This window comes from Argentina anserina, chromosome 7 (assembly GCF_933775445.1).
Source record: "Argentina anserina chromosome 7, drPotAnse1.1, whole genome shotgun sequence".
In the NCBI taxonomy this organism is placed as follows: Eukaryota; Viridiplantae; Streptophyta; class Magnoliopsida; order Rosales; family Rosaceae; genus Argentina; species Argentina anserina.
Window position 1 is genome coordinate 11,918,291 of NC_065878.1, and position 24,650 is coordinate 11,942,940.

The 24,650-nt window shown below is 38.1% G+C and overlaps 2 protein-coding genes across 2 annotated transcripts; both read right to left on the reverse strand.

The window, feature by feature from the left end:
- Positions 1-3,932: 3,932 nt before the first annotated feature.
- On the reverse strand, positions 3,933-7,360 carry LOC126803366 (vesicle-associated protein 1-3-like). Its single transcript, XM_050531173.1, has 8 exons — positions 7,226-7,360; positions 6,811-6,881; positions 6,630-6,711; positions 6,335-6,450; positions 6,081-6,239; positions 5,953-5,994; positions 4,509-4,586; positions 3,933-4,227 (listed from the first exon to the last, which is right to left on the reverse strand). The coding sequence occupies exons 1-8, from the start codon at positions 7,275-7,277 to the stop codon at positions 4,114-4,116; spliced, it is 714 nt and encodes a 237-aa protein (XP_050387130.1). The 5' UTR covers positions 7,278-7,360; the 3' UTR covers positions 3,933-4,113.
- An 11,370-nt stretch (positions 7,361-18,730) lies between these two features.
- Positions 18,731-20,532, reverse strand: LOC126803362 (protein RGF1 INDUCIBLE TRANSCRIPTION FACTOR 1). Its single transcript, XM_050531169.1, has 5 exons — positions 20,414-20,532; positions 20,096-20,272; positions 19,918-19,992; positions 19,432-19,575; positions 18,731-19,281 (listed from the first exon to the last, which is right to left on the reverse strand). Exons 1-5 carry the CDS (start codon positions 20,414-20,416, stop codon positions 18,934-18,936), a joined length of 747 nt encoding a protein of 248 aa, XP_050387126.1. The 5' UTR covers positions 20,417-20,532; the 3' UTR covers positions 18,731-18,933.
- Positions 20,533-24,650: the final 4,118 nt, after the last annotated feature.

Below are 24,650 nucleotides of genomic sequence, written 5' to 3' on the forward strand. Positions count from 1 at the left end.
AGGTGGTGTGACGGGTAGAAAACTGAAATTAAAGAAACAAAAAAGAAAAACCAAATCTAACTTGGGCACTCAGAGAACTACTTTGGGCACCCATGTCAATATCTTCATTCACGACTCGTTGATAACATAAGGGCTAACCTCGCTCACACAAGGACCTTGTCCTGTAACGTTGACCGCTTCCAGTAAGGGCGGCGCTGAAGAAGTCGAGCTCATCGGAAAAGTTGCCATCGTTGATCCCGTGGAAGCAATTGCAGCAGTTCTAGAGACATTTCGTCGACGATGGGTTTGAGATCAAGGCCCTGGCACTCTGGGTGGCAGTCGGGTAGATCGTCGATCAAGGAGACTTATATGGTCGTCGTCGTCGGAGATATCGGAGCGCTTACGAATGACGACCTTGTTGAAATCATAGAGATCAGAGCGCCTACGAAGCCGTGCATGGGCTGCCGAGGAGGAGCCCAGCAAGGGACTGCATGGGCTCGGTAGTGGGGCAGGAGGGGGGTCTACGCACAGCTGTTATAGGGGTGGCCTGAAGGGCCGAGGCAGGGCAGCTGTAGGGAGGCTGCTGGGCCGATCGGGAGGGCTGCAGCGGTCCGGTAGGGGCAGCTCCGACGGCGGTTCTGACAGGGATTTGGCCAAGGAAGAAAAAAAATTATCTTATTTTCTTTTCATTTTGTACATCTTAGTGGGGCTAAACCAGGCAGCAGACGGAATGTTTCGGCTAAACTGCCAAGGCCGTGCACGCATCGAACGGAACTTCTCGTCACTCCCCTTAAGCTTTCATGTGTTAGTTCAATTCAAACTTTGTGAAAACATCACCAAATTTTAAATTGGTGGAATATAGAGTGCACTACATGGCGTATAATACTACCATATTTACATCAAAATATTCTCGTATGTTCGTTGACTTGAACTACATGAGAATTTGAGACTTGTTAATATGGTATACTGCGCCGAGGCAATATACTCCACTACTCGTAGACTAACTGTTTCGTGCTCCTTGCTCTCTTGCCTTTCCCAAATAGCATAGCTTGTCAGAGTGAAGAACACGGCGGTTTGGTCTTCAACTCTCCGATGCCTAAGTCAGGTGAATAGTAAATTGAGCATAGTCATGGTGTAGGGTAAAGATTGCTTACCTTAAGAGGTCAAGGGTTTGACCTTTAATAGTTGAGTTGAGGTAGATCATTCACTTATCCTCCGATGTGGGACTTGGTCCAGTTGAGATGTTCTCTAGTGTTCCCTTTGAGACGCTAGTGCGGGCGCGTCCGTAGTCGGTTTGAGCCGGGGGACAACTCATTGCACAACTGGCATAGCTGGCTCCATGCCCGTACTACGAGGTTGGGACGCTTTTGAGCCTAAGTGTGCTAATATTCGCGCTGATTATGGCTAGGCATAAGCCTATGCCAACAAGTTCCCCAAGTTCCCAGTATAAGAGGCAATTTCTTGATTTGGGAGTTAAAATAAGTGTTTTACCATAATCAACATTGTGGGCCCGCTGGCCCCACCCGGAGTCCCCCCATTCCCCGTTTAAGAAATGACTCTCTCAACTGCGGGGTGTTGGAATGTCGGAGTGCACATCAGAGATAGTGTTGCGAGCTTTGAACACAATGCGCCTAGGAAGGCTTTGAGCCTCTGAGGACAAATGCATTCTTTGAGCGCAATGCGCGTAAGATGGTTCTGAGCCTCTGAGGGCGTGATACGTCCTCTGAGCACAGTGCGCTAGTACAGCTGTGAGCCTCTGATGGCGTGATGCGTCCTTTGAGCGCAGTGCACGTAAGATGGCTTTGGCCTATGAAGGCAGATGCGGCCCTTGTGCGCGATGCGCGTAAGACGATTTTGGCCTATGAAGGTGAGTGCGGCTTCTTAGCGTAGTGCATGTAGGTCCATTGGGCCCTGCCTAGAGTCCCCCCACTCCCCGGGTAAGGAACAACTCATCCTTGTTGCAGAGTGCATATGGGAATGTCGGCTGATGTAACCTTTGAGTGCAATGCGCGTCGGACGGATTTAACCTATGAAGGCAGATGCGGCCTTTCCGCGTGATGTGCGTAAGACGACTTTGGCCTATGAAGGCAAGTGCGACCTCTTAACACAATGCGTGTAGGTCGGCTTGAGCCTCTAAGGGCTAATGCGTCATTTGAGCGCAATGTGCATAGGGCGACTTTGGGCCACTGACACATAGGACATAATGCATTTGTTGAGCGCAATGAGCATAGAACAATTTTGAGCCACTGCTGGGTCGTAATGCATCATTTGAGTGCTCTGCCTCGTAGGATGGCTTTGAGCCACTGCGGGCGTAGTGCGTCTTGTGAGCCTCTAAGTGCGTACGACGGTTTTGAGCCTTCTGAGGCATAGTGCGTTCTGCGAGCGCAGGTGTGACAGTGGTTGTGATTGCGGATTTGACAAGTAGTGTAACATGAGGTATGAGTGTGACAACAGTTGTGACATATAGTGTGACATCGGTTGTGATAGATAGTGTAACAGAAGGTGTGACAGATAGTGTGACATGCTGAGAGAAAATGTTTAAATATGCGAAATAATGTTAAAATTCAAAAAAAAAAAGTTGGTATGAGTATGCTCAGAATGAAGAGAAAAAATCAAATTGGGGAGATTTAAGCTCTGATTTCGCCAGAATAACTTGAAGCACCACCATGGATTTCGGCAGCCCCTTGCGAGGGTTACTGCGCCTTGTTCGGTGGTCAGTTCGGAGTGGGTATGGTATCAATTTAAAGAGAGAAGAGAGATCTTTCCAACGGTATTAACCACGCTCAAATCCATCGCTGGGCGGCAAAATTATGGCTGAAATTCTAATTTATAATCACTTGAGATGACCTTTTTATAATTGAGAAATAAGTGTTGACTTTTTTTAATTTATGATGGGAAATTGTACTATTTTATAATCTGCCCTAAAAATAAAAATACTTAGTAGTGTCATAAGACCGGCATAGCTAGTTTTCTTCTGATAACCATTCCAACTCCATGCTGTAGTCGTTCTACTAGCTTGTTTGTATCGTATATACTTTAAATGTCTATTCATGGGGCTTCAGTACAAATACTTGAAGGATATAGGTAATGTAAGCGAAATTTGTAGTTATATGATATCCGCTTTACGTACATTTTTTTTCCTTCACTAGCTATGCCGAATTCATACATTTTTTTTCTTTTCTAGCTAAGGAGTTCTGCACAGAGAATTATGAATGTTTTTGGTGCCTGCGTGTAATCGTAAAAATAAGTTAACTATACCTGCCTCTAGTTTGCAATTCAAAATAGCTATGCCAAATTGACCTTATGAGATAGAAAGATCAAACACTGAAAGTTGAGACAGCACAAGAAATGCCAGTACAAATTCAGCTAAGGATTACATAAGAACACTAACAGTACAGCAGAATTGCAATAGTGCACTAACTTCTTTACTCAACAATTGTAACTACGTACTCCTTGCAGTACAAGGAACTCCAATGCAAACTTGATAATAGGAAAACGCCCTAGGCCTCAACTTATTTGGATCGTGTCACACATGCACTACAAATATAGATAGCTCGATGAACTTACTTAGATTGGAGGTTCGGGTTGGGGAAGCATCGTTAAGGAACTGATGATACACTCAATTTGAACAGTCAGCGCCCGTAACGGAGAATGCGATCTGAATTTTTAAAGTCACATTTTCTATGTTTTAGACTTTTAGGTCATTAGATTGTAAATCATCCATGTACGTGATGGCAAACTTGCTTGTTTCAATTCCCAGCCCATCTGAGAGTTCCTGATTGGATACGAGTTCGTATTAGATACCAGCATCAACCAGGATGATACTCTAATCAGTGTAATAGATAAAACGAAGCCAGCTTGATATGAATCTCTGACGGTAATTCTCTAATTTTAAAAAAAAAATATCTCGATCAATTGATCGATCAGCATCATATATAATCAATCAATTCGATAAGGACTTAATGAAAACAAATCTACTTTGCTTGGACAAGCCAAAACCATCGCGTGATGATATTGGTCAGACTAAATTTTTACATCAAGAATAAGGAGCCTAAAATGGTTTTGAAAATTGGAGAACGCAGAGTTTATGCTGCATTGATCTAATTAATTTTAGGGTAGCCTTCACTTCAGCTTCTATGTTTTCTTGATGAAGAAACCAACCAAGATACCCAAAAGACCAAAGAGCACTACAAACACTAATGAATATCCACCGCCACTGCTTTTGCTGATTTCTTTTCTCACCAGCTCCTGCTCAATAAATAAATTTGTTATAAGAAAACAGATACAGACACAGAATGCAATAGAAAGAAGTCAAAGCAAAGTACGAATTAATTCAGAAAGTAAAACAACTAGACCATGGATGTTATTCACTCTTTTTCTGATTCTTTTATTTCCTGCTATGACTATGCATCACTACCAAACTCATATGGGTTGCTATGTAGTCGAAATAACTCAATAGTCGAAAGCCTGATGTTTACCAGAAGCCACAGAAAAGAATGAGAAAGTGATTTAACGCCCAGACACCGTACCAGTTCTTGACGTAGTTTCTGATTTTGTTGTAAAGCAGCAGTTTTCTCTTCAGTCAACTTGGATATCATAGACCAGGCCTGAGGAATACGATTGATGTAAAATTGTAATGCCGACAAAGGTCAAGCTGTCTAATATAAACATTAAAACATCACCAAAAAAAATATATATATACATATATATATATATATATATATATATATACAAGGCGTTTCAGGTGATGACGTCCTGATTCCGGCGACGGCAGGCCGCAACGGCACGCCGGACCAGCACATCCGCACTACCCACCTCCCGGTGATCTCGTCTGTGCTGGCCGGAACTCCATCGGCGACCCACGGCGGCTGGAATCGCGAAATCACCGGAATCTACCCCGAAACTTGAATTTTGCAGATTCCGACCGCCGTGGGTCACCGATGGAGCTCCGACCGGCACAGACGGGATCACCGAGATGTGGGTAGTGCGGCTGTGCTGGTCCGCCGCGCCGTTGCGGCCTACCGTCGCCGGAATCGGGACGTCCGCATGTACATGAAACCAAGATTTTCATCCTATCTTCCACATAACTAAAATGTTACCCTGAACATTGGGGCCTCAGCGATCACCACCATAGTCGCAAAGTTCTTTGTAATGTGGACTGTGTAAATACTCTATCTATATATGTACACCTACTGTTGCCTAAGAATAATTCATACACCTTTACACATGGGCTTAGCTAACAAGTAGGAACTTATGGGAAAGGCTTTTGGCCAAGTTTTACAAGCCTCCTGTTCTCCAATAGACCAATACCCAGTTCAGACCAAAAAAAGAATAAGTTTTCATTGGGTGAACAATATAACATAGTAAAGGTTTTACTAAATAATCTTGCATGATGATGTGGAGATTCATAATACTCAACCTACTTATTGAATGATTAAAACAAAAAACAATAAAACCTTATGCCTCGATAATAGGTGGGTGCATAAGGGGAAACATTCTGGAGCTTGCCATGGCCTCTAGATTAAAAATGACAATGATGGTCTTGTTCCCTGAGGCCATGCTTCCTTTTTTTTCTTTTTTCTTTTTTCTTTTCCTAGGTTGAACAGATTAATCAAGTCCCATGCCAACAAAGATCTTATGAAATGTTCAAAATAAAAACAAAAACAAAAACATAAACTTAACTACTGACACTAAATAGCAAAGTTAGATGTCAAAAGTACCTCCCCATCAAAGAATCATGAAATATCCCAAGTAGTAGAGCTTGGTATATGTCACCTACGATTGAACTAAAGACTTATTGATAACAAGATGCTTTTGAGCATTCACCCTAACACTTGAATGGACTCATAATTACTCTTCATAAAAGAAACCGACTCAGGCAAGACCCTTAAACAACACTTGGTCTTAGGCTTCCAAAAATGATTTGTCTTTTCTAATTAAGCTATGGCGAATTAAATTACTAAAGAATCTCACCTCTGACGATTTCTCTTTTGGTTCCTCAAGAGATCTTGACACCTGGAATTTTGCATATATAATTAGCATGAGTAATAGAACCAAATTAGTAGTCATAGTTTCCCAAAAGAATGGAAAAAGAATCTTACAGCATCAAACAAGGAAGAATTTTGAGTCGCATTCTCAGCCACTGCCCTGGGAGAGGAGCCCTCATCAGATCCTTCGGGCACAGGTGAAGGGGGATTGGCAGGAAAGTAAATTACACGCAATTTGAACTCTTCCACAACTTTACCATCCTCCTTGTTGAACTATAAACAAAACCAGAAAGATAGTCAGGCAATGAAAGGTAAAAATCCAAAATAAAACCTATACCCCAAAAGACGTTTACGCAACATCATCTAACCATTTCTGGAGTAATGTCTTTTGTAGTTGAACCATCTGGTGCAGCAACACTTTGAAGGAGAAATTTGTCCTTGCACTGCATATCTGGGGGTGCCTCTTTTTGGGCTTGCATTGTAACTACGAAAGAAAATTGCAAATCAGAAAAAACCATTGAAAAGAGTATTACATAGATTCAACGATAGCACGAATACTTCTCCACAAAAGAACGCTAATGGAACTTAGGACACTTTATTGAAAGCAAAGACACATTTCAACAGATATATCTGAGAAGCTAAACCCATTCAACGTATACTCACCGGTAACATCACACGTTGATCCTGGCAAAACAATACCGGCATTGGGTCGGACACAATACTTTTTCGGATTGGTCGTCTTAACCTTTGAATCACAAAACCAATAAGCAACCATATCAGTCAACAACTCATAATGTTCAAAACCAACTCGATAGCGCAGTAATGAAACAAGACAAGTAAATACCTTGAATGCCACATAATTATCTGTTTTGTTGGTCAATTGCAACGAACACGAGCTCTGCTTCTTCAATTCAACTGTTCCACAACCAAAACCAAACACATAAACAACATTCAAATCCACTTCTTTCAATCCCCCATATATCAAAATCAAATCTTTACTACCAACACACATTTGATCCCACCAAAAACCCACAATGCACAACCACTGATTGACCTTAACCAAACTCAGTCCCAAATTTTCACAATCCTAATTCACTACCTGAGCTTAACCCAGCCTGAAAATCCCAGCATAATCAAAATGCACACATTCAATTGTACTAATTTGAGCATTATATTACAAATTTGATCCACCAATCAAGAAAATCACATGGATAAAATTAAGAACGAAAATTGAAAGCCGAAAAGGGAAAGGGACATACATGGGAATTTGAGTTCGGTGGGCTGAATGCTGAGAAGATCTCCGGTGCTCATGGCCGCGAACCAAGAAATCCAATTTTGAATTGAATTGGGAAATTAGGGAAACCCTAAGATTATGATCTAAGAAGAAGAAGAACAAGAACAAGAAGAACAGGGAGAAACAGTTTTTGTGTATCAAAAAAAAACATAAAGAGGGGTAGAGTAATTGACTGTGACACATGGCTTTGTGTCATAGGGGCCCAGATCTTGTGCCAGCTGTTGGGTCTTTAAAGAGGTCGGATGAATCGACGGTGGATGGGTTGGCTGTGATGGCTGGATATGGGGACAGGACTGTCGTATTAGGTGTTGGGATTTATATTTAATTTTCTGCGTTTTTATTGTTCCATCCTTTTCAGGTATTTATTGTTGGATGAGGCATTGAGGTAGATGGAGCCGAATTCGATATCTTCTTTCTTCCCTGAGTAGTAGGTTTTTTATTTTCAGATTAGTTTTGAAATTATTTTCGCATTATCATTTTGAAAAGCGTTTAGATAAATCGTTCAAATCCAGGCAAATTATTCAAATTCTAGATTCATCATACATAATGTGTTCACTTCGCACCACCTATTTAGGTGAAGGAATCAAGGATTTAGCATTTTGGAAGTTACAAAAGTTTAAACTTTTAAGTGTAGTCTAAAGTTATCTCTAACGGTTGGTGCAAGGCCCTTCAAATCCTAGAATATAGAACTAACAGTCCCAACAATATGGATTAATGTGTCTGCATGCTACATTTGTGTGTTACAAATTTGTGTAGCACACATGAATACAAAAAAAAACAGTTGTACACCCGATGCATGTGCATGATGATCATATATAAGTGTCATATGATTTTAGTGCCACATTTGTAGCACACGACTGTTAGAAACGTACGGTAGATGAATAGCGCATGTTTAGTGTGCTACAATAAAGAACAGGTGCTACAAATAACACAAACCTCTTGTGTGCGTCCAAACTCCTAAGGTTCTCTACTGATAAGAATCATTGTATCCCCTGCTTCATCCTGATTCTACGTCATATGGACCACAAATAAAATGGCCTCCATTCCTTTAAACCAAGGGACTTCAACCATTTTACGGTAACACCCGTAGGCATAAACTTTCTTTTCTGTTAGTATGTAAAATGGGGAGTTGGTGACCACCATTTTGTACTTTTATAGCATTGTAAAGTTACGTTACTTTTACTCTTTTCGGAAGGTTAATACGTAGGAGATTCAACGGTGCTTATAACAATAAATTTCAATTTTCCTTCGGGCAAACAAAGTGCATTTGCTGGTTTGACTAATAGAAAGATGTGGTGGCATGAAGAAGAAGAAGTTGGATGCGGTGTTTTGGTTTTTGACAGTGAAAAATGCATGCATCAGATTACAGAAAATTTCAACTATATATCCAAGCCTTACACATGTAAGTCGCAGCCATTTTCGCTTTCTCTTGTTTGTGTTCTGTTTAACTAATGTTGCATGCAGCAAGCAGGTTATGCTGAATTAGCTATTGTATGATTATTGATGGTTGAGATATGAAGAATGAAATTTCACATTGTTGAAGTGTAGATGGTGACAAAATGGTATGTGAATTGCAAGTTAAAGATGAGTTGTGATTGTTAGAGGAAGATTATGGGTGATCATATGTTTGACTAGTTTTACCTCAAAAACATTGAGGTTTATTAAACACGAAATAGCTGACACATTTTCAGGACTAGGGTGTCCTATAACTTGCAAGTAATCAGGGCCGGTCCGTCGTATTTGGAGGCCTTGTGCGAAATATCAAATGTGGCCCCTTATGTGCTCGTGAAAAAAAAAACACCAAAATTAGAAGCACATTATCACAAATAGACATATATATAAGCAGACTAACAATTAAGTTTACAACAATAAAAAGATAGAAGACCGAGAGAAAATTTTATGTAAAAGCATAATAGATTTACTTCAAAAGCAAATGCTATGTAAGCATCACACATTTTCATTTTTCAAAACCAACATTAACATCAAAATTCAATCTAATACAGTTGGTGGTTCAATCAATTTAGTTTGAAAAAAGTTCAAAAAACAAGCACTCAATTTGAACTAAGTAATTAACATACCTTGGAGAGTTGGAGAGTGGAGAGTTGGAGGCTTGCAGGCTTGGACCCAAATTCCCAGAAGGCCAGAAATCAACCGATCTCGATGATGCTTGATTGCTTGTCAAGGTCGAAGTCTCGAAGAGGTAGGAGAGTGGGAGAGGAGATGAGAAGAAAGGTCAGAGAAAGGGAGAAGATGACTGGTCTCATTATCTCAGTGGTATGGACGAGCTACTGGGTTAGATGACTCATATGAGGGGAGTCATTGAGTCATTGGATTGGCCGACTCTGTGTCTGTGATGGAAGTGAGGAAGTCATTGACTTAAATGAGGGTAGATTATGAGTTTATGACTTATGAAAATTTAGGAAAATTAGCAAAAAAAAAAATTAAGAGATTTCGAACCGGGAATAAAGGATTCTACACACATCTAAGACTCAAACCAACTTAACTAGTTGTTACAGAGTGAAATAAAATTTTGTTTTAATTTTCTAAATTTTGGACTCTGTGCCGTTGCACATTTGGCACAGTCGACGGACTGGACCTGCAAGTAATAGTAATGATGTTGCTCCCATGCGGTGAGATTGTAAATCAGATTTATAGGTTAAGATTTAAGAAGTTCTGGCCTTTTAGTAGAGCCGCTGCAGACCGAGGTGAAAGGTCTGAAACTCGGAAGTCAGAACTCAGAAGTATGAATGCCAGAGAGTTTTACGAAACTGAAACCAATTAATGGGTTCTACAACTGCTTCATCATTTCCAGCAAACGTCTTTAATAAATTTCACACCAATCGGATTAAGAGACATCATGATTTTACTTATTTATGTCTCAAAAATTTATTGATCTAAAAATCGTTCAATCATCCAACCAAATGAATTATTTTGATTATTATTATTATTATTATTATGTATATCAAGATTATTTTCCTCTATATATATAAAAAATTAAAGTATCGCTCACATGCTAACCAATTATGTCTGCATGCGACATGACTAGTGCCTGTAGACATGTAATTAATTTTTGGTCAGATTTTTCTTTAAAATTCATTCTGTCAGTCAAAATGGATGTAAATAGTCAAAAGATTTTGCAAGTGTAACTGTGAAAAAAAAAACAACAATCCTTATTTTGAAAATCTCATCCACATTTTGAATCTAAAAAGTTAAAACAGAAGCCCAAAAATTTCACATCGTAATAGACTAATAGTTATACGAGTTACTTCTTTAACCCTTTTCATTTTCTTCTGCTAAACATTGTTCATATCATTTTCTGATAGTGATACATAATTGCATATTACCTGGCGAAAACGAGAGGCTCGGTCCTCATACAAAAACAAAACGTTTATATGAGTTTTGTGACTTTTGTCACTCTGAGTCTTTTGCCACTTGTGCTGGGAAGAAAAGGCATTAGTGGGAGAGAAGAAAGCAACAAAAGAGACGAAAGACAAATTGGTTTTTGTTCTCCAAGGTGATCTGGGGTCTCTATCACACGTATGTTGTGGGTCCTGGTCCTCCAACTCGACACCACCTCCATACCTTCTGGCTTCTGGCTTCATCACAGTTCGATTTTGTTATGTAAAATATAATTTTAGAAAGATGAATTTAGCCATTATAAATTACCTCTTGGAATTGAATGATTCAAATGCACTAAAACTTAGTGCGTTTCGGGCTTTGAGCGAAGTGTATAAAAGTTTTGCTAATCTTACATCTTTCCCAAGTTTCAACACCTAATTTTTTATAGTCTTAACATTATTATTATAGAGAAGTTATTATATTATCGATAAATAAATAAATTATTAATTTATTTATATGTAAATAAATTAATACTACATAGAAAGTTTTGTTGTTATTCTTAACTTAATTAGGTATTTTTTTCTAACTTTGACTACTATTTCTATTTTTAATTCTACTATATTTATTTACTTTCCAAACTCTTAGTATAATGTGATGCGTAAAAGTAGCTTCAAAATAGTAATTTTAAATAATTAATTTACTTAATTTGTAATATAAATTTTATATACTATTTCTTGTATGTATTTGATCAATTATTAATCTTCTTTGTGATATTTTTAAATACTAATTAAGTAATTATTATTTTATATATTCGTTGGGACTTAAATAAAATTAAAAATATATATTATTTTATACATTTATCGAGGAACCTAGTAATATACACTAGTTCCAAATCGAAACTGGAAAAAATCATTATTTAATTAAAATTATTAATTTATCGAATATTCATTTATCGATATTAGACTATAATACATAAATTCCTTTTGAATTTCAAAATAATTTATTTTATTCACAAAAATTATATTGCTCCCGTGTTCGCCCTCAAAAGTTCCATGTGTTGTTTTTTTTTTCTAATTATATGAATATCATTATGCCTATGTTGTATTGACAATTTTAGGAGTTGAAGTTAGTTTAGTTGTATTAAGCAGGGGCGGATCTACCTTAGTTTATGGGTTGCTCAAGCATCCCCAATCTAAGACAAAAGAAAAAAAAAACCTAGATACATAAAACTTTATTTCTTTAGCTTGGGTTTTCTGAAGCATCCCCAAACCCCTAGATTCTAGTTTGACTTCTTTCTTAACTTCACACTTCTTCGGTTCTTCCACACCCTCAATAGCGCGTCCCCCTCAACCAACTAGGTTACGATGCGCTCTGCCACTATTACCTCTGTACGTTTTCAAATATAATCTATTATGCTATTATGTAAAATCTTGGGCCAAAACAAAAGCGTTCAAATCAAATTACTTCATGATTTTATGAGAAATGTAGACTTTGGGAGTTAGAATATTCAAATCTATTTTTTCATATCTTCTCTAAATTTTTATGACCAATTTCAACCTTTAATATTTTCAGTCTTCATTGGTCAATTTATATTAAGAAAGAGAATGATGAATCTTAGATGATGAGGAGGTGATTAGAGAGATCGAATATTCATCGACTAATATGTGAGAAAATTTTAATATGTGCGAAAAAATTATATTAATTTTGTGTGTAAATTTTGATTTCGATTAATAAAATTATCTCGCACTATCGATATTTTCCACTATATTTTTTTGTAGAGAAGTTCAAGCATCCCTAGTATTGTGATTCAGGATCCGCCACTGATATTAAGCTCTCTTTTTGCGAAGTAATCGGTTGTATTAAGCTAGTTGTGGCTCTTGCCTTAGCGGCTATTGATTTTAATGGAATCAATTTATTTTCAAAAAATTCATACCTATGTTCTATGATCATTTTTTTAAACAATTTGACAATTTTTTCTAATAATATCTATTTTGAAAAGAGAATTCGGATAAAGAAGAAGTATTTGAATCCGAATCGATAAATCAATCAGCTAAATGCATTTTGCTAGAGATAATAGACATGAGTTTGAGACATTGAGACCTGTCCTCCGAGGCACATAGCTCGCTCTCTACATCGGACTATGTGAGTTGAAAGTGAGACTGTGAGAGCTATATTACCACAGTACCACCACGCCTATTATGGTGAATGATATTGATATTAGTAAAGCCATAAGAAGTTGAATATCCTTAACATTTCCCCGTTCAGCAGCATAACATATCTCAAAGGAATTAACTCAATTAAAGCAAATTTACTGCCTTCATAAAATCAGATTCCACCACTTCATTTCTTAGCCTTTGTTCTACTACAAGTTCGAGCTCAATTTTATTTTCAGAAGCTCAGCCTGTAATAACCCGATTTTTCAGAATGATTTTTGGATTGCTTTTAAATTTATAAAGTTTGTGAAATTTATTAAACGTGTTCGTGTCGCCTTGCGACGTCGGAAATCGAAAACGGAAACGTTATCGGAACGTTTATTTAGAAAAAATTTACGTTTTCCTCAACGTGAGAATCGACTTTTTTTTCGTCGCTCGTTTGTAAAAACTTCCTTCAGGAAAGTTGTAGAGCTTGTCGATACGAGTTCGAGGACACTTCACGCGTTCGAATAGGACGTCGGACGTGAAAGTTATTAACGACGGAAGTAGTTTCCGATTTTGGAAACGAGTATAAATAGAACATTTTAGGGATTAGGGTTTCCATTTCTGGAAACCCTTCACTCGCCCCCCTTTTTCTCTCTCTCTCTCTCTCTCTCTCTCTCTCTCTCTCTGTAATAACCCGAATTTTTTGGAACTAATTATCGAGTATTTCAACTTGTTAAATTTGTGAAATTAATTCAAGACGACAATTGGTGGTTCGCGACATTTCGAAACGTTATCGGAACGTTTATTTAGAAAAACGTTACGTTTCCGCAACGTGAATACCGACTTTTATTCCGTCGCTCGTCTGCAAAAACTTCCTTCATGGAAGTTGTAGAGCTCGTCAATACGAGTTCGTGAATTTGTCACGCGTTCGAATCGGACGTCGTACGTAAAAGTTATTAACGATGGAAGTTAGTTTCCGATTTAGAAAGGGGTATAAAAGGAAAACTTATCAGAAGTAGGGTTTCCATTTTCGGAAACCCTCTTCACTCTCTCACCCGCGCCTCCCTTTTCTCTCTCTCCCCTCGCGAAACACTCTCCCCCGACCTCGCCTCTCACGCCGGGGATCTCCGCCTCCAGGCCGCTAGCTCCTAGAGCACCCAGGGACCTCCGCAGTCGACCCCGAGCCCGGTGCACCTCACCTCGCCGCTGCAACCACACTCGCGATAGATTGAAGCTCGGAGACTTCCTCCGCCGTGCTCCACCGTTGACGCCGCGCTCGTGGCAAGCTCTCCTCCCCCCTCCTCGCCTCTGGGACCATCCACGACAAGGATTGAACCTCGATTCGCCGCGCACCCTCACCTCTGCTCGATCGACACCACCGGCATCTCACACACCTCCAACGACGATTCAAGGGCTCCGTCGTGAAATCTAGGTATGAAATTGATGCGATTGATGTTTTGTGTGATTGTTGATAATTTTTGAATGAATTTGGGTTGGATTTGTGGAGATCGGAGGAGGATTGAAGGAGAGGGGTTACCGCCGCCTTAGGCGGCGCGTGTGGACGCGTGGAGGTGGTTAGGGACGGCGTGAGGCCGTGGAAAGGAAAGGGGGAAGGAAGGAGGGGTTTGGCGTGCTACGCGCCAGCTTTAGGCTCGGCGCGTGGGCCCCACGCGCGGTCGCCGTCGTGTGGCGCGTGTACCCTACGCGCCGCCACGTGCGACGGCGCGTGAACAATAATTTCAAACATTAAATTGTAAAATTTATTTTTACGACGGTGAATGTAAAAATGTGATTTACATACGGTAAATGTAAATTTTATTTTACGTACGGTAAATGTAAATTACTTTCAGTAAATGTAAAAAGTAATTAATATTTACTGAGGCAGTATTTACATTTGAACAGTATTCGTACATATAGAAATACGTAAACAGTATGTACACGTACATGAATACGTAATTGATGTGTATTTGTACATAAATACGTGAATAGTAACCCGTGAACAGTAATTTCGTAAAACCAGAAATTGCTGAACAGTAACGTATTATTACTGTTTCGGCATTTAAGGTTTACGAAACGTTTCTAAATTCCTTTCTTATCTTTTCAAGGTGATCGATAAATTAAGGAAATGAATTATATTCGGAAATTGTAGAATTACGCTCGAGTTGATAAGGTGAGTAAAATCTCACATATTTACGAATCTACCATTGCGGAGATTTAAGATTTTGCAAGAGTTTTAAATATTGAAATACGACATGTATATGATATAGTGGAATATATATATATACTTGTATAAATGGTAAATAGGTATATATATATATATAGTTTGCTATATTATATACTGATGTGAATTCATTGTGAATATGTCATTTTGATGACGAGAATTATATATTGAGCATGTCGAGTTAATTTGTATAATATGAGGTGATGATTATTGTATGTGGTTTTAACATGGTATTTGTTAAAACGTTTTGTCTTCGGACGTGATTTAATGTCTTCGGACGAGTTTTGTCTTTCGGACGTGTTTATGTCTTCGGACCAGTCTTCGGACGTGTTTGGCATGTCGGAACCTAGCCTTTGGCCGGGCGAAAATTACGATACAGTTAGAGCTCTAGTCTGTCTGCCGGAGTACTGCATGTGAGGTAACAGATGGGTTATCGGCTCATGAGTACTCATATTTTTGGATGTTGGGTAGCAGGAGGTTGCCCAATATCGGCGGTGTACTATGTGAGGGGTAACAGAGGTGTACCAGCGTTCATTAGTACCCGTATTATAAATGTATTTGGGTAAACAGATGGTTGCCCAATTTCTCATGAGCACTTTCATTTTCATTTTTTTTTGGGACAACCAGATGGGCCGTCCATTGACTCGTGAGTGCATTTATATTTGTTGATTTGTGGATTTTCGTATATATTGATATGCGAGTTATATTTTCATTTTACTCATACGAGCTGTAAAGCTTACCGGGTTTGTGTTTACAATCCCGGTGCACCAATTCAATGGTGTAGGGGATAATTCCGCAGGTGTTGATTAGTAGAAATCGAAGGACAACTCTGAAGACTCGAAGTCGTTCATTATCCTACTTTTGGTGAGGTTTTTATTGTGGATTTGTGTGAGAACTTGTGAGGATTTATTTGTGGGTTTTGTGAGAGATTGTGAGGATTATTACATTACCATTTTTATGTAATGTTGAATTATAAATTTAGTTTGTAATAATTGGTTTGTCTGAGTTGTATTGTGAACTCAGTAATGATCCGCTGTGGCATTTAAAATGATTTCGATTCATTGAGATTGTTTTAGTGTTTTTCATGACTTCGAAATTTGAGTTTCATGCTCGAAATTTCGGGGTCGTGACACTCTTCTCTCTCGTTCTCTCTCCCCGATCGCCTTCTCTCCCTCACTCTCAAACGCCGCCGGCGATCTCCGCCTCCAGACCGCCGTGCCTCTCATCGCCACGCCACACGGCCTCGCAAGGACCTCCGCGTCGGACCTGATAGGAGCACTTTGTGCGACGTTCTTAACATGTTTTTACCTCAATTTGTACTTTGCTTAGCCCTTATTGTTGTACTATTGAGTTATTGAGTCGTAGTAAGAGTCTTGAGCGGTATTGGATGCATTTTTGTGCTTACATGAGTTAAAACGCATAATTGGTTTAGAGTCCTAGTTTGACTAGGAATCCTTGTTAGGTTTTGAAACTAATTATCTCTTACTTATGATTTTATTTTCTTATTTTCAGATTGGATTAAAGAGATAATTAAAGAAAAAAAGATGGAGCCAAGTCATACAACAATTAAATAGAAGATGATCATTAAATGCATAAAACATGACATGTTTTAGGGATTAAAACATGGCATGTTTTAGAGATTAAAGCATGGCATGTTTTAGGGAATAAAACTTTCCATGTTTTAAGGATTAAAGCATGGCATGTTTTAGGGAATTAAACTTTCCATGATTTAAGGGATTAAAGCATGGCATTATTATAGGAAGAAAGAAGCAATTTCAAACCCTCCATCTTTCCTCTATATATACATGGCTTCACCTCTCAAATATCATGACTTCTCATTTGCATTCAAGAGCCAAAACTCTACCAAAATACTATCTCAAACATCCTTCATCAAAACAACAATCCATCCTCCCCCATATAGCAATTCCATCTCCACCGAAATCACTATTGAAGACACACCTCCAAGGTTCATACAACGTGTGATTCTCGCAACTTTTCTCCGTGGGTTTGTTTGTTTTTGATTTTTTTACAATACTTTGTCTATGAAGATTGTAGTATGATGTTTGTGTGAGATTATTGTTTTGTATTAAGAATCGAAATTTTCAGATTGTTTTATTGGATTTTTGGATCTTTGCCGAATTGATGGTTTTCTATAATTAATGAGTTTGTATTTCTATTGTTGTGTTCTAATCATCTTTCTCATACTTTTAGATAATTTTCAGATATGTGCATATGAATTTAGTGCTTGGATGCATTCCCTAAGATTGTGTTTGAGTGCTAGATTCATCAACCATATTGACACAAATCGAATCATGCCCTAAGTAGGTTCGATTTGTGTTGATTAAAAGTGGTAAAAATTCTGGAAATTTGCATGTGAAACCATGGTGGGTGACGCCATACATGAAACATGTCTCCAACAAAGATTTGGTGCTTAAATGTAATCTTATTTGATTTCTACTCTAAGTGTTATTGAATTCGATTGCATGCAAATTTAGATTAAGCCCTAAGTCAATCTAAATGTTAATTGAAATCTTGCACGATTAGATGATCCCCTAAGGCTCTATTTGTATTGGTGTCTAAAAAGTATGTAATTGGTCGAATTAGAATGCATGATAGGTTCGAACTTGTAATTATGTGGTGTAGTGGTAAACTTGGTTTAAGTTTGTTAAAGAGAAGTCGATCATGTAAATAGTAATTTATGTTTTATTTTAGTAGTTAATAATCAATCACAAACCCCCAATTATTTGTTAACACTAAAAGTTTAGAGTTCCCTTCAATTCCCCGGACTGAACGATCTCTGCTTATTCTATACTAACAATGATGTTTTACAAGGTTTATTATAGACGTTTTAATAAAACGCTCTATCAGGACCCCGAGCCCATGACGCCCTGCCTCGTCACCGTGAAGCAGCACGCCACAACCGAGCCTCCTACGATTCTCACCGCCGCATACTCGAAATTTTGGAGTCGTGACACAGCCACTAAAAGATAAACTTAGTAATGGTTCTCGTCTCCCGCAACTGCAATTAACATCCCTTATAATCGCACCGCCACCAAGAATAATGAAGCCTAAATGCACAAATTTATTGGACAAGGGATGTACGCAGTACGCGATATCAATCAGTTAGGGAGTGCATCTGTGCATGAAATCAAACATAATAATACATCTATAAATACAGAATGATGATGTGCTAGAAATTTCATAACCCTAAATTTCACTTATGCCTCGTTTGCTTCGCGGAAAGCAGTATTCGAAAATTAAGGAAACTCAGTTCGTTTCTTGGCATTTGGGACGCAAACTATAAGTCACTAGTTTCCTGAAGCAAAATATGATAGGAGGGAAAATAATGTCATCGAAATTCCAAATGAATTACTTTCTCCCTCACCTCATAACATTAGAGAGACCTCATCCATCAGAGAAGGTTTCAAGATATCATGATGGTTTTAACAATTATTAGCCAGTTACGCCCATTAACCAAACCAATCAACCTTCACTTACACTATACTCAATATACTAGAGTCGCATTACATACAACTGCACAACAACAAAATCAATAAGAAAGATTTTAAACCGAGTTTGTCTAGAGCAACATTGACTGAGCAAGAAGGCAAGAACTGATATATGATCTCATATAATCCAAAAAAAAAAAAGGGAGTAGAAAATGCAATCAACATCTACAAGTTTTTTTTTGGTAATGACCTACACAGAGTTAGGAACTTAATTATTTACAACATTACTCTCTGTTCATCATTACTTGTCCACCATTACTCTTACACAGGTGCATAAGATCTCACTACCTTTTGCCGTAAGAAACGGAGGAAGATCTTCAATTACCAGAAGTCCAGATTTCAGAACGACCAGAATTAACTCTCTGATTGATTGATTGATTGATGACACTTCTCTCTCTATCAGTGTGTTACTTCAATTTTTCATACCTACCAAATCTTTCTCTACGATCTCATTCCATGTTGAAACTCAATGAAGTGGTGCCCGGTGAGGAGTCCCTTTTCTCCGGCGGGTTGACATTTCCGACACTGATATAAATGCCTTCCGGGCCGCCCTTAGTAAGCTGCTTCTCTTTTTCCTTACAATCTCTGTCGTAGCAGTACATGTCAATGACATGCAACCCAATTCGCCGTAACCTACAGAACCGGAGGAGGTTCTCACCGAAGTGGAGGACGTTCGAACCGAGCCGGCGGGTTCAAGAACCGAGTTGGGAGTCAGCAAAGCATCGTCTAAAGCATGCTCCGGTAAAGACATGAAGTTGCACTCGTGATTGATCAATCTGGACAGACCACCTTTTGTCTTTATAACATGATCAATCTGAAGAGAAAGAACCAAACAGAGACAGACTCAATTGAGTGAGAGAAGGGCCGGAATCGAAAAGGGTATGTGACAAAATTCACAATTTTTGAGAAACTAGAATAAAAATTTGAGCTTTGAGGTTTGAAGAATTGAGCTAGAGTTAAGAACCTTGCAAGAGATAGAACAATAGTGACAAGAGTCTTTCACGCTTCTGTCACAGGTACTGCACACGTTGCCGGAGCCTTGGCAGCAACTCTTTATATTTGACCTCCGGTTCAGAAACACAACCTTTGCGCTGTTGGATGTGTATGACTGTAGAGAGAGATGGTGAAAATGAGTGATGGAATTTAACAGAATCAAAAGGGGAGAGTTGAATTTCAATTATGCTTTGGGTCCTCTAAAACCCTTTCCAACCAAATTGAGAGAAAAAGGGAGATACAGAACGATATAAAGAACACTACTTTTTCATGAACTTTTCTGATTTCTCTGTTGTTGAAGTGACCCTTAGAACTCATCCAATTAAAGGCAATAAAACTACATGATCTTCATGAAGGAAGCAATTGAAGAAGCCCAGAAAGTCTAAATTAAGCTGGAAAGGTGGAAAGCAAGGATCTTTGATCAAGTTTTCAATTTCGGTGGAATAAAGATACTTACTTGAACCAAGGCACAGTCGATCAACTTAGAAGCATCATCTAGCTTTATGACATCTTGGTACATATACCTCCTTATCTGAATCCAAAGAAAACAAGAAGCATTAAGCACCATAACTACACTGAATTGGAAATAATACAGAGTGAAGACTTTGAAACTCGGGAAATTTGATTGGAATTACCTTTAACAGTCTGTGAGATTGGTGATGGGTGAAGCAATGAGGGCAGAAACTGATGCAACAATCCAAGCAGTATGAGTTCTTCTCGTTCTTCCTCTCCTCATGAACTATGCAAGCATTGAAGAACTTCTCAGAGAGCAGAACGGCTAGCCAGGGAGGTAGAAGTTTTGAAGGGACAAACTACAAGACATGAATTAACAATCAGAAAAGTGTATCAACTTCAATTAGAGCTAGTCTTGCCAAGATTTCAATGATACTGAGAAAAAAAAAACGGAGAAAAACAATTTGGAGTGAAATACAGAAGGTAGAGAGGAAACCCACCATTTTGTTTTGCTTAATGGAGAAAGAGACAATGAGAGACTGAGAGGGTGGTTCAATTATGGACAGGGATGAAGAGAAGAGAGGACATTGGTGGAGGAGTAGCCATTATCTTTTTTTTTTGGTCAATTAGTAGCCATTATCAATTTATCATAGGGAGAGAGAAACATGGACTTTGGAGAGAAAGAAAGTGAAACACCGCCTGGCAATTGATACGCCAGTATCTCACATCCCTTACCAATGACAGCACAAAGGAAAACAGAGAAAAAGTTGCTGTATATATTGGAGAAATGATTACCAATCGTGTTCTTTTCAATTTTCTTGCATTTTTTCCATACTCGTTGTTTTATACGGTTTTATTGAAAAATTATTATATATATCCAGTGTATAGTTTATATGACGTACCTCTTTAATTTTATTCATTTATTTTTCACTGTGTTTATTATTAATTAGTTACTCATATTTAAATAATTTTTTTCTCTTTCACCACGTGCATGTTTATTACATTATGAAGTAATATGATTGATTTGATACACCATATGACAGTGTGATATGGTGTACCGGGTACACAGAATAATTACTCAGTTTTCTTATTGTGATTTAGAGATAAGAGAGAAAAGGAAACAGTACAGAAAAAAATTGTTATAGGTACACAAAATAATTACTCGGTTTAATTATTTTGATTTAGAGAAGAGAGAAAAAATAGAAATTTTGATTAACGGTTTTCTTCCATATACTGTAGTTACTCCTTGGAAGTTGGAGCCTTAAGATCATATGCAGTAGTGGTCCACTCTGATGGGGTGGAGGGAGGGTTGGGGGCAAAAAACAGATGCAATGGTGATGAATTACCCCAGACCAAACATGGGGCCTACCAACTCAGGCCAAGAGCTTGGTTAATGTACGGGGTGAGAGATTTGTAGAGCCCAATTCTTTTACATGCACAACGGGAAGAAAAAATCCAAATAAAATAATCAGTCTCTAGATTTAAATCAATGGTCACAATTTTATGTTTTGAAAGAAAACTCATTTTTTAATATAGTGTAAATAGTAATTGGTCATCAGATTGATCACATTCTTATATTGTTAAACAGATGAATAATGACCAATTTAAGTAAATAGTGGATTAACCCGGGGGCTGAGGATTAGTCCAACCCACCCAAAATGGGTGCATTTGCTCAAAGAGCATTGTGCCAAACTTGACAAAATTATTATTTTTATCCGTACTTACCAGGAAAACAAAAGGTGGAGAAAATGAAATTTCTTTCCCCATATTTTTTCTTCATATGATTGAAAATGCTTCATTTTTTTTTGGTAATGAAAATATTCATTAAGGGAACAAGCCCTAAAAAACTGCTTCAGTTATGTGAACCAAAAGATACCGATGTGAACCGTCGAATACCAATTTGAATCACAACATTTTTTTTGGGACACAAATTATCACATTTTTCACTCAATTGTGACTCAAACACACTTTGGTTACTCACGTGAGTTAATTACTCTAGTAAAAAATTCAGTGAGTACTCTTACTCACTTTGTTTTCCATTTCAGAACTTTCTTATATATCACTAAATTAGTGAAATCAGACTTACGCAGTGTGTATCTATTCTTGTTGGATTTTTGAAAGTAATTTTATATTTAAGTAGTGGAATGAGAAATTTTCTTAATCCATATCACAAATTTCGAAGCAAAAATCAAATAAAAGTTTCAATAAAAAAACCCCAAAATTAACTAGGAGGTTGAAATGAACACAAAAATACAATTGCTGTTTACTAGGAGCCCGTGTCCCAAAAACTCTTAATCTTCAAGAAACAGGTGCCATATTAATGGTCGAATTTGTTGGTGCCGGTGGCTTTTCTCAGTGGAAATCGGTTACAATGGTGCAAGTGGGGATTAGGCCCTGCAAAATACCACACAGTTTCACTCGTTCCTTTTTCTTGGTCAGAGATTTCCCGAATAGGGTCTTGATGATTGCCTCTGTGACATTGCTTGCTTTGTGACATTAGGAAATGTCATTAAAAACGGTGCTTCACTTTAATCTCGTCTGTGAATATTTATGTATAACTCTTTAACATTTCTGAACAAATCAAATCAAGCACAAAGTACATTATAGCATTTTGCATATACTTTGTAACTTTCCTCTACTAAGTTTGCATTCAGATCAAAGTCACGAGATCATCACTCATGCCACTTATGTATCCATGGAATTTGACAGAGTTCCCTTACCCTCACTTGTATACTAATAGACTAATAGGTAAGTTTCTATGACTTGAAGTTACCATGGACATTTCTATATCTCAGTTACTAAAGACAACCTTAATCAGCCAAATTATGTTGTTTGCTCATCGATCGCTAGTGTGCCTGATAGTTAATTTGGCTCACAATAAGCTAGTACTCATCCAACTAAACTAATATTGCTGGAAATGAAAACTTCTAGCCACGCGGCTTGATGCAACCTAAAACTAGGGTAAATGTGTGATTAGCATTGTTGTATTCCCATCGAATCCAATGGTTGAAACAATCAATTTTGTCTTCATGTCGAAAGTTTGAAGTTGAAAGATTATATATCAATTACTGAAAACAAGTTTAATCGGCCGAACTATGCTTTTTAATTTGTAGATCACATAAACTGTGATAGCCAATGTGTGTGATGTATTGTTGTATTCACATCAAATCTAATCGGTGATACAAAAGTTTGTCTTAATGTAGAAAGGTGGAAGTTGAGATGTCTGGTGCTAATGTAACTTTATAACTAGATAATGTGTGTATAAAGCAGCTATTGATGTTCAAATGGCATATCGGGTCATGTTAACACTTATACTTCATCTTCTAACGTACGAGGACTACGAGAGTTTAAAACGCCAATATTGCTCCACGCTTTCCCTACTAAGCATAAAAAGGTTATCCATGCCAAATGTCGATATGGAACTCCCAAGGTCAAATTGAAAAATCACTTAGAGTCGTTAGAGATGTTGATCCAAAACCATATATGGTGACCATGATTACATTGCTTACAATAAGGTTTTGAAATCCAACACAAGAAACGGGCTTTCAAGAGAGCAGTACACCTAGAGTAGATAACTCATATTGCACATAATGCATGTACAGCCAAAATATAGCAATCGAAATAAATTTGTTTTGGTCGATCAAATCTGAGAAACCTTCATGCCCAAAAAAGAGGGGAGAAGAGGACAAGAAACTTATAGCATAGAGCCAAAGCAGCTGGCTCTGAGTCTGTGACTGGTGGTGCCGGTGGGATAGCTGCAGATAGAGACAGAGCAAAGAGTTAGAGAAGAGGCAAAAGGCCACCCAGAATTGTACCAAAGTAGTCGTCAGCCGCTGAGGGAGAGAACCAGAGCAGCAGAGCCAGAAGTGTCCCAACAACCTCACTGAGAGCATTTGCATTGCATTAACAGGAGGAAGGAGCTTCCCCCAACATCATGATGTCTTTGTGTTCTTTTACGACAAACAGATCATCTCTGATATTCCCCCAGATCTCCCCCCATTTATTGCATATATTGACCTAATGCTCCCCTAGCTATGGTTGATTTGAAATTTCCATTAAGATTTCAAAACTATAAATTTTGTGGTATCGAGTGCAAATCTATAAATATTGACTTTAAACATGTCATCATCGACGATTGAGATTATAAATGTATTTCTTTTAATTAACGGATAATATATTGGCTTAAATAACAGTCGAAAGGACTCTTTGTTGAAGCCGCAAAATCGCTTTCCCATACTGGGACTTCCAAAAGGACTCTTTGTTGCCGACCTCATAGCCGGAACAAGCCGCCACTGCCAACTGAATGATCACCTTCATCCTGAGGGAGAAACCCCAGTAGAGAAAAAGAGTAAACTTTTAAGAATATTTAAATTTTAAGTATAGAAGGACCACTTTAGTTCATATTGTAAGCTATATATTCTTTGTTAACATTTTGACATAATGATTTCTTCTGTTTTTCGATGATGAAAAAAGAAAAACTTATAAAGAAAAACCTCTTGGATAACCTATATTATGAAAATCAAAATTAAAAGCAATTATAGCCTAAAGAGGAAGAGAGTGATTCTAATTTGACATAGAAGAAATCATTTAGTACCTCAACCTATTGATTTCATTTGTCTCCATCAATATATTTTAATCTATGGATGGATGGAAAACAAAATTTGCACACATCAATTTACAACCCACACACACCTTTTATTTTTTATTTTTTTGAGATTTACTAGCGACTAGTGAGAT

What these genes read in the sequence shown, in the direction of transcription:
- LOC126803366 (XM_050531173.1), bottom strand. Translation starts at nt 7,277, where the DNA reads ATGAGCACCGGAGATCTTCTCAGCATTCAGCCCACCGAACTCAAATTC. An exon ending in CACCGAACTCAAATTCCCAT is followed by an intron (nt 6,882 to 7,225) that starts GTATGTCCCTTT and finishes GTTGTGGAACAG; the next exon opens with TTGAATTGAAGAAGCAGAGC. An exon ending in AAGACATTACTCCAGAAATG is followed by an intron (nt 6,240 to 6,334) that starts GTTAGATGATGT and finishes TTTTGTTTATAG; the next exon opens with TTCAACAAGGAGGATGGTAA.
- LOC126803362 (XM_050531169.1), bottom strand. An exon ending in AATCTCACAGACTGTTAAAG is followed by an intron (nt 19,993 to 20,095) that starts GTAATTCCAATC and finishes CTTTGGATTCAG; the next exon opens with ATAAGGAGGTATATGTACCA. An exon ending in TCGACTGTGCCTTGGTTCAA is followed by an intron (nt 19,576 to 19,917) that starts GTAAGTATCTTT and finishes CTCTCTCTACAG; the next exon opens with TCATACACATCCAACAGCGC.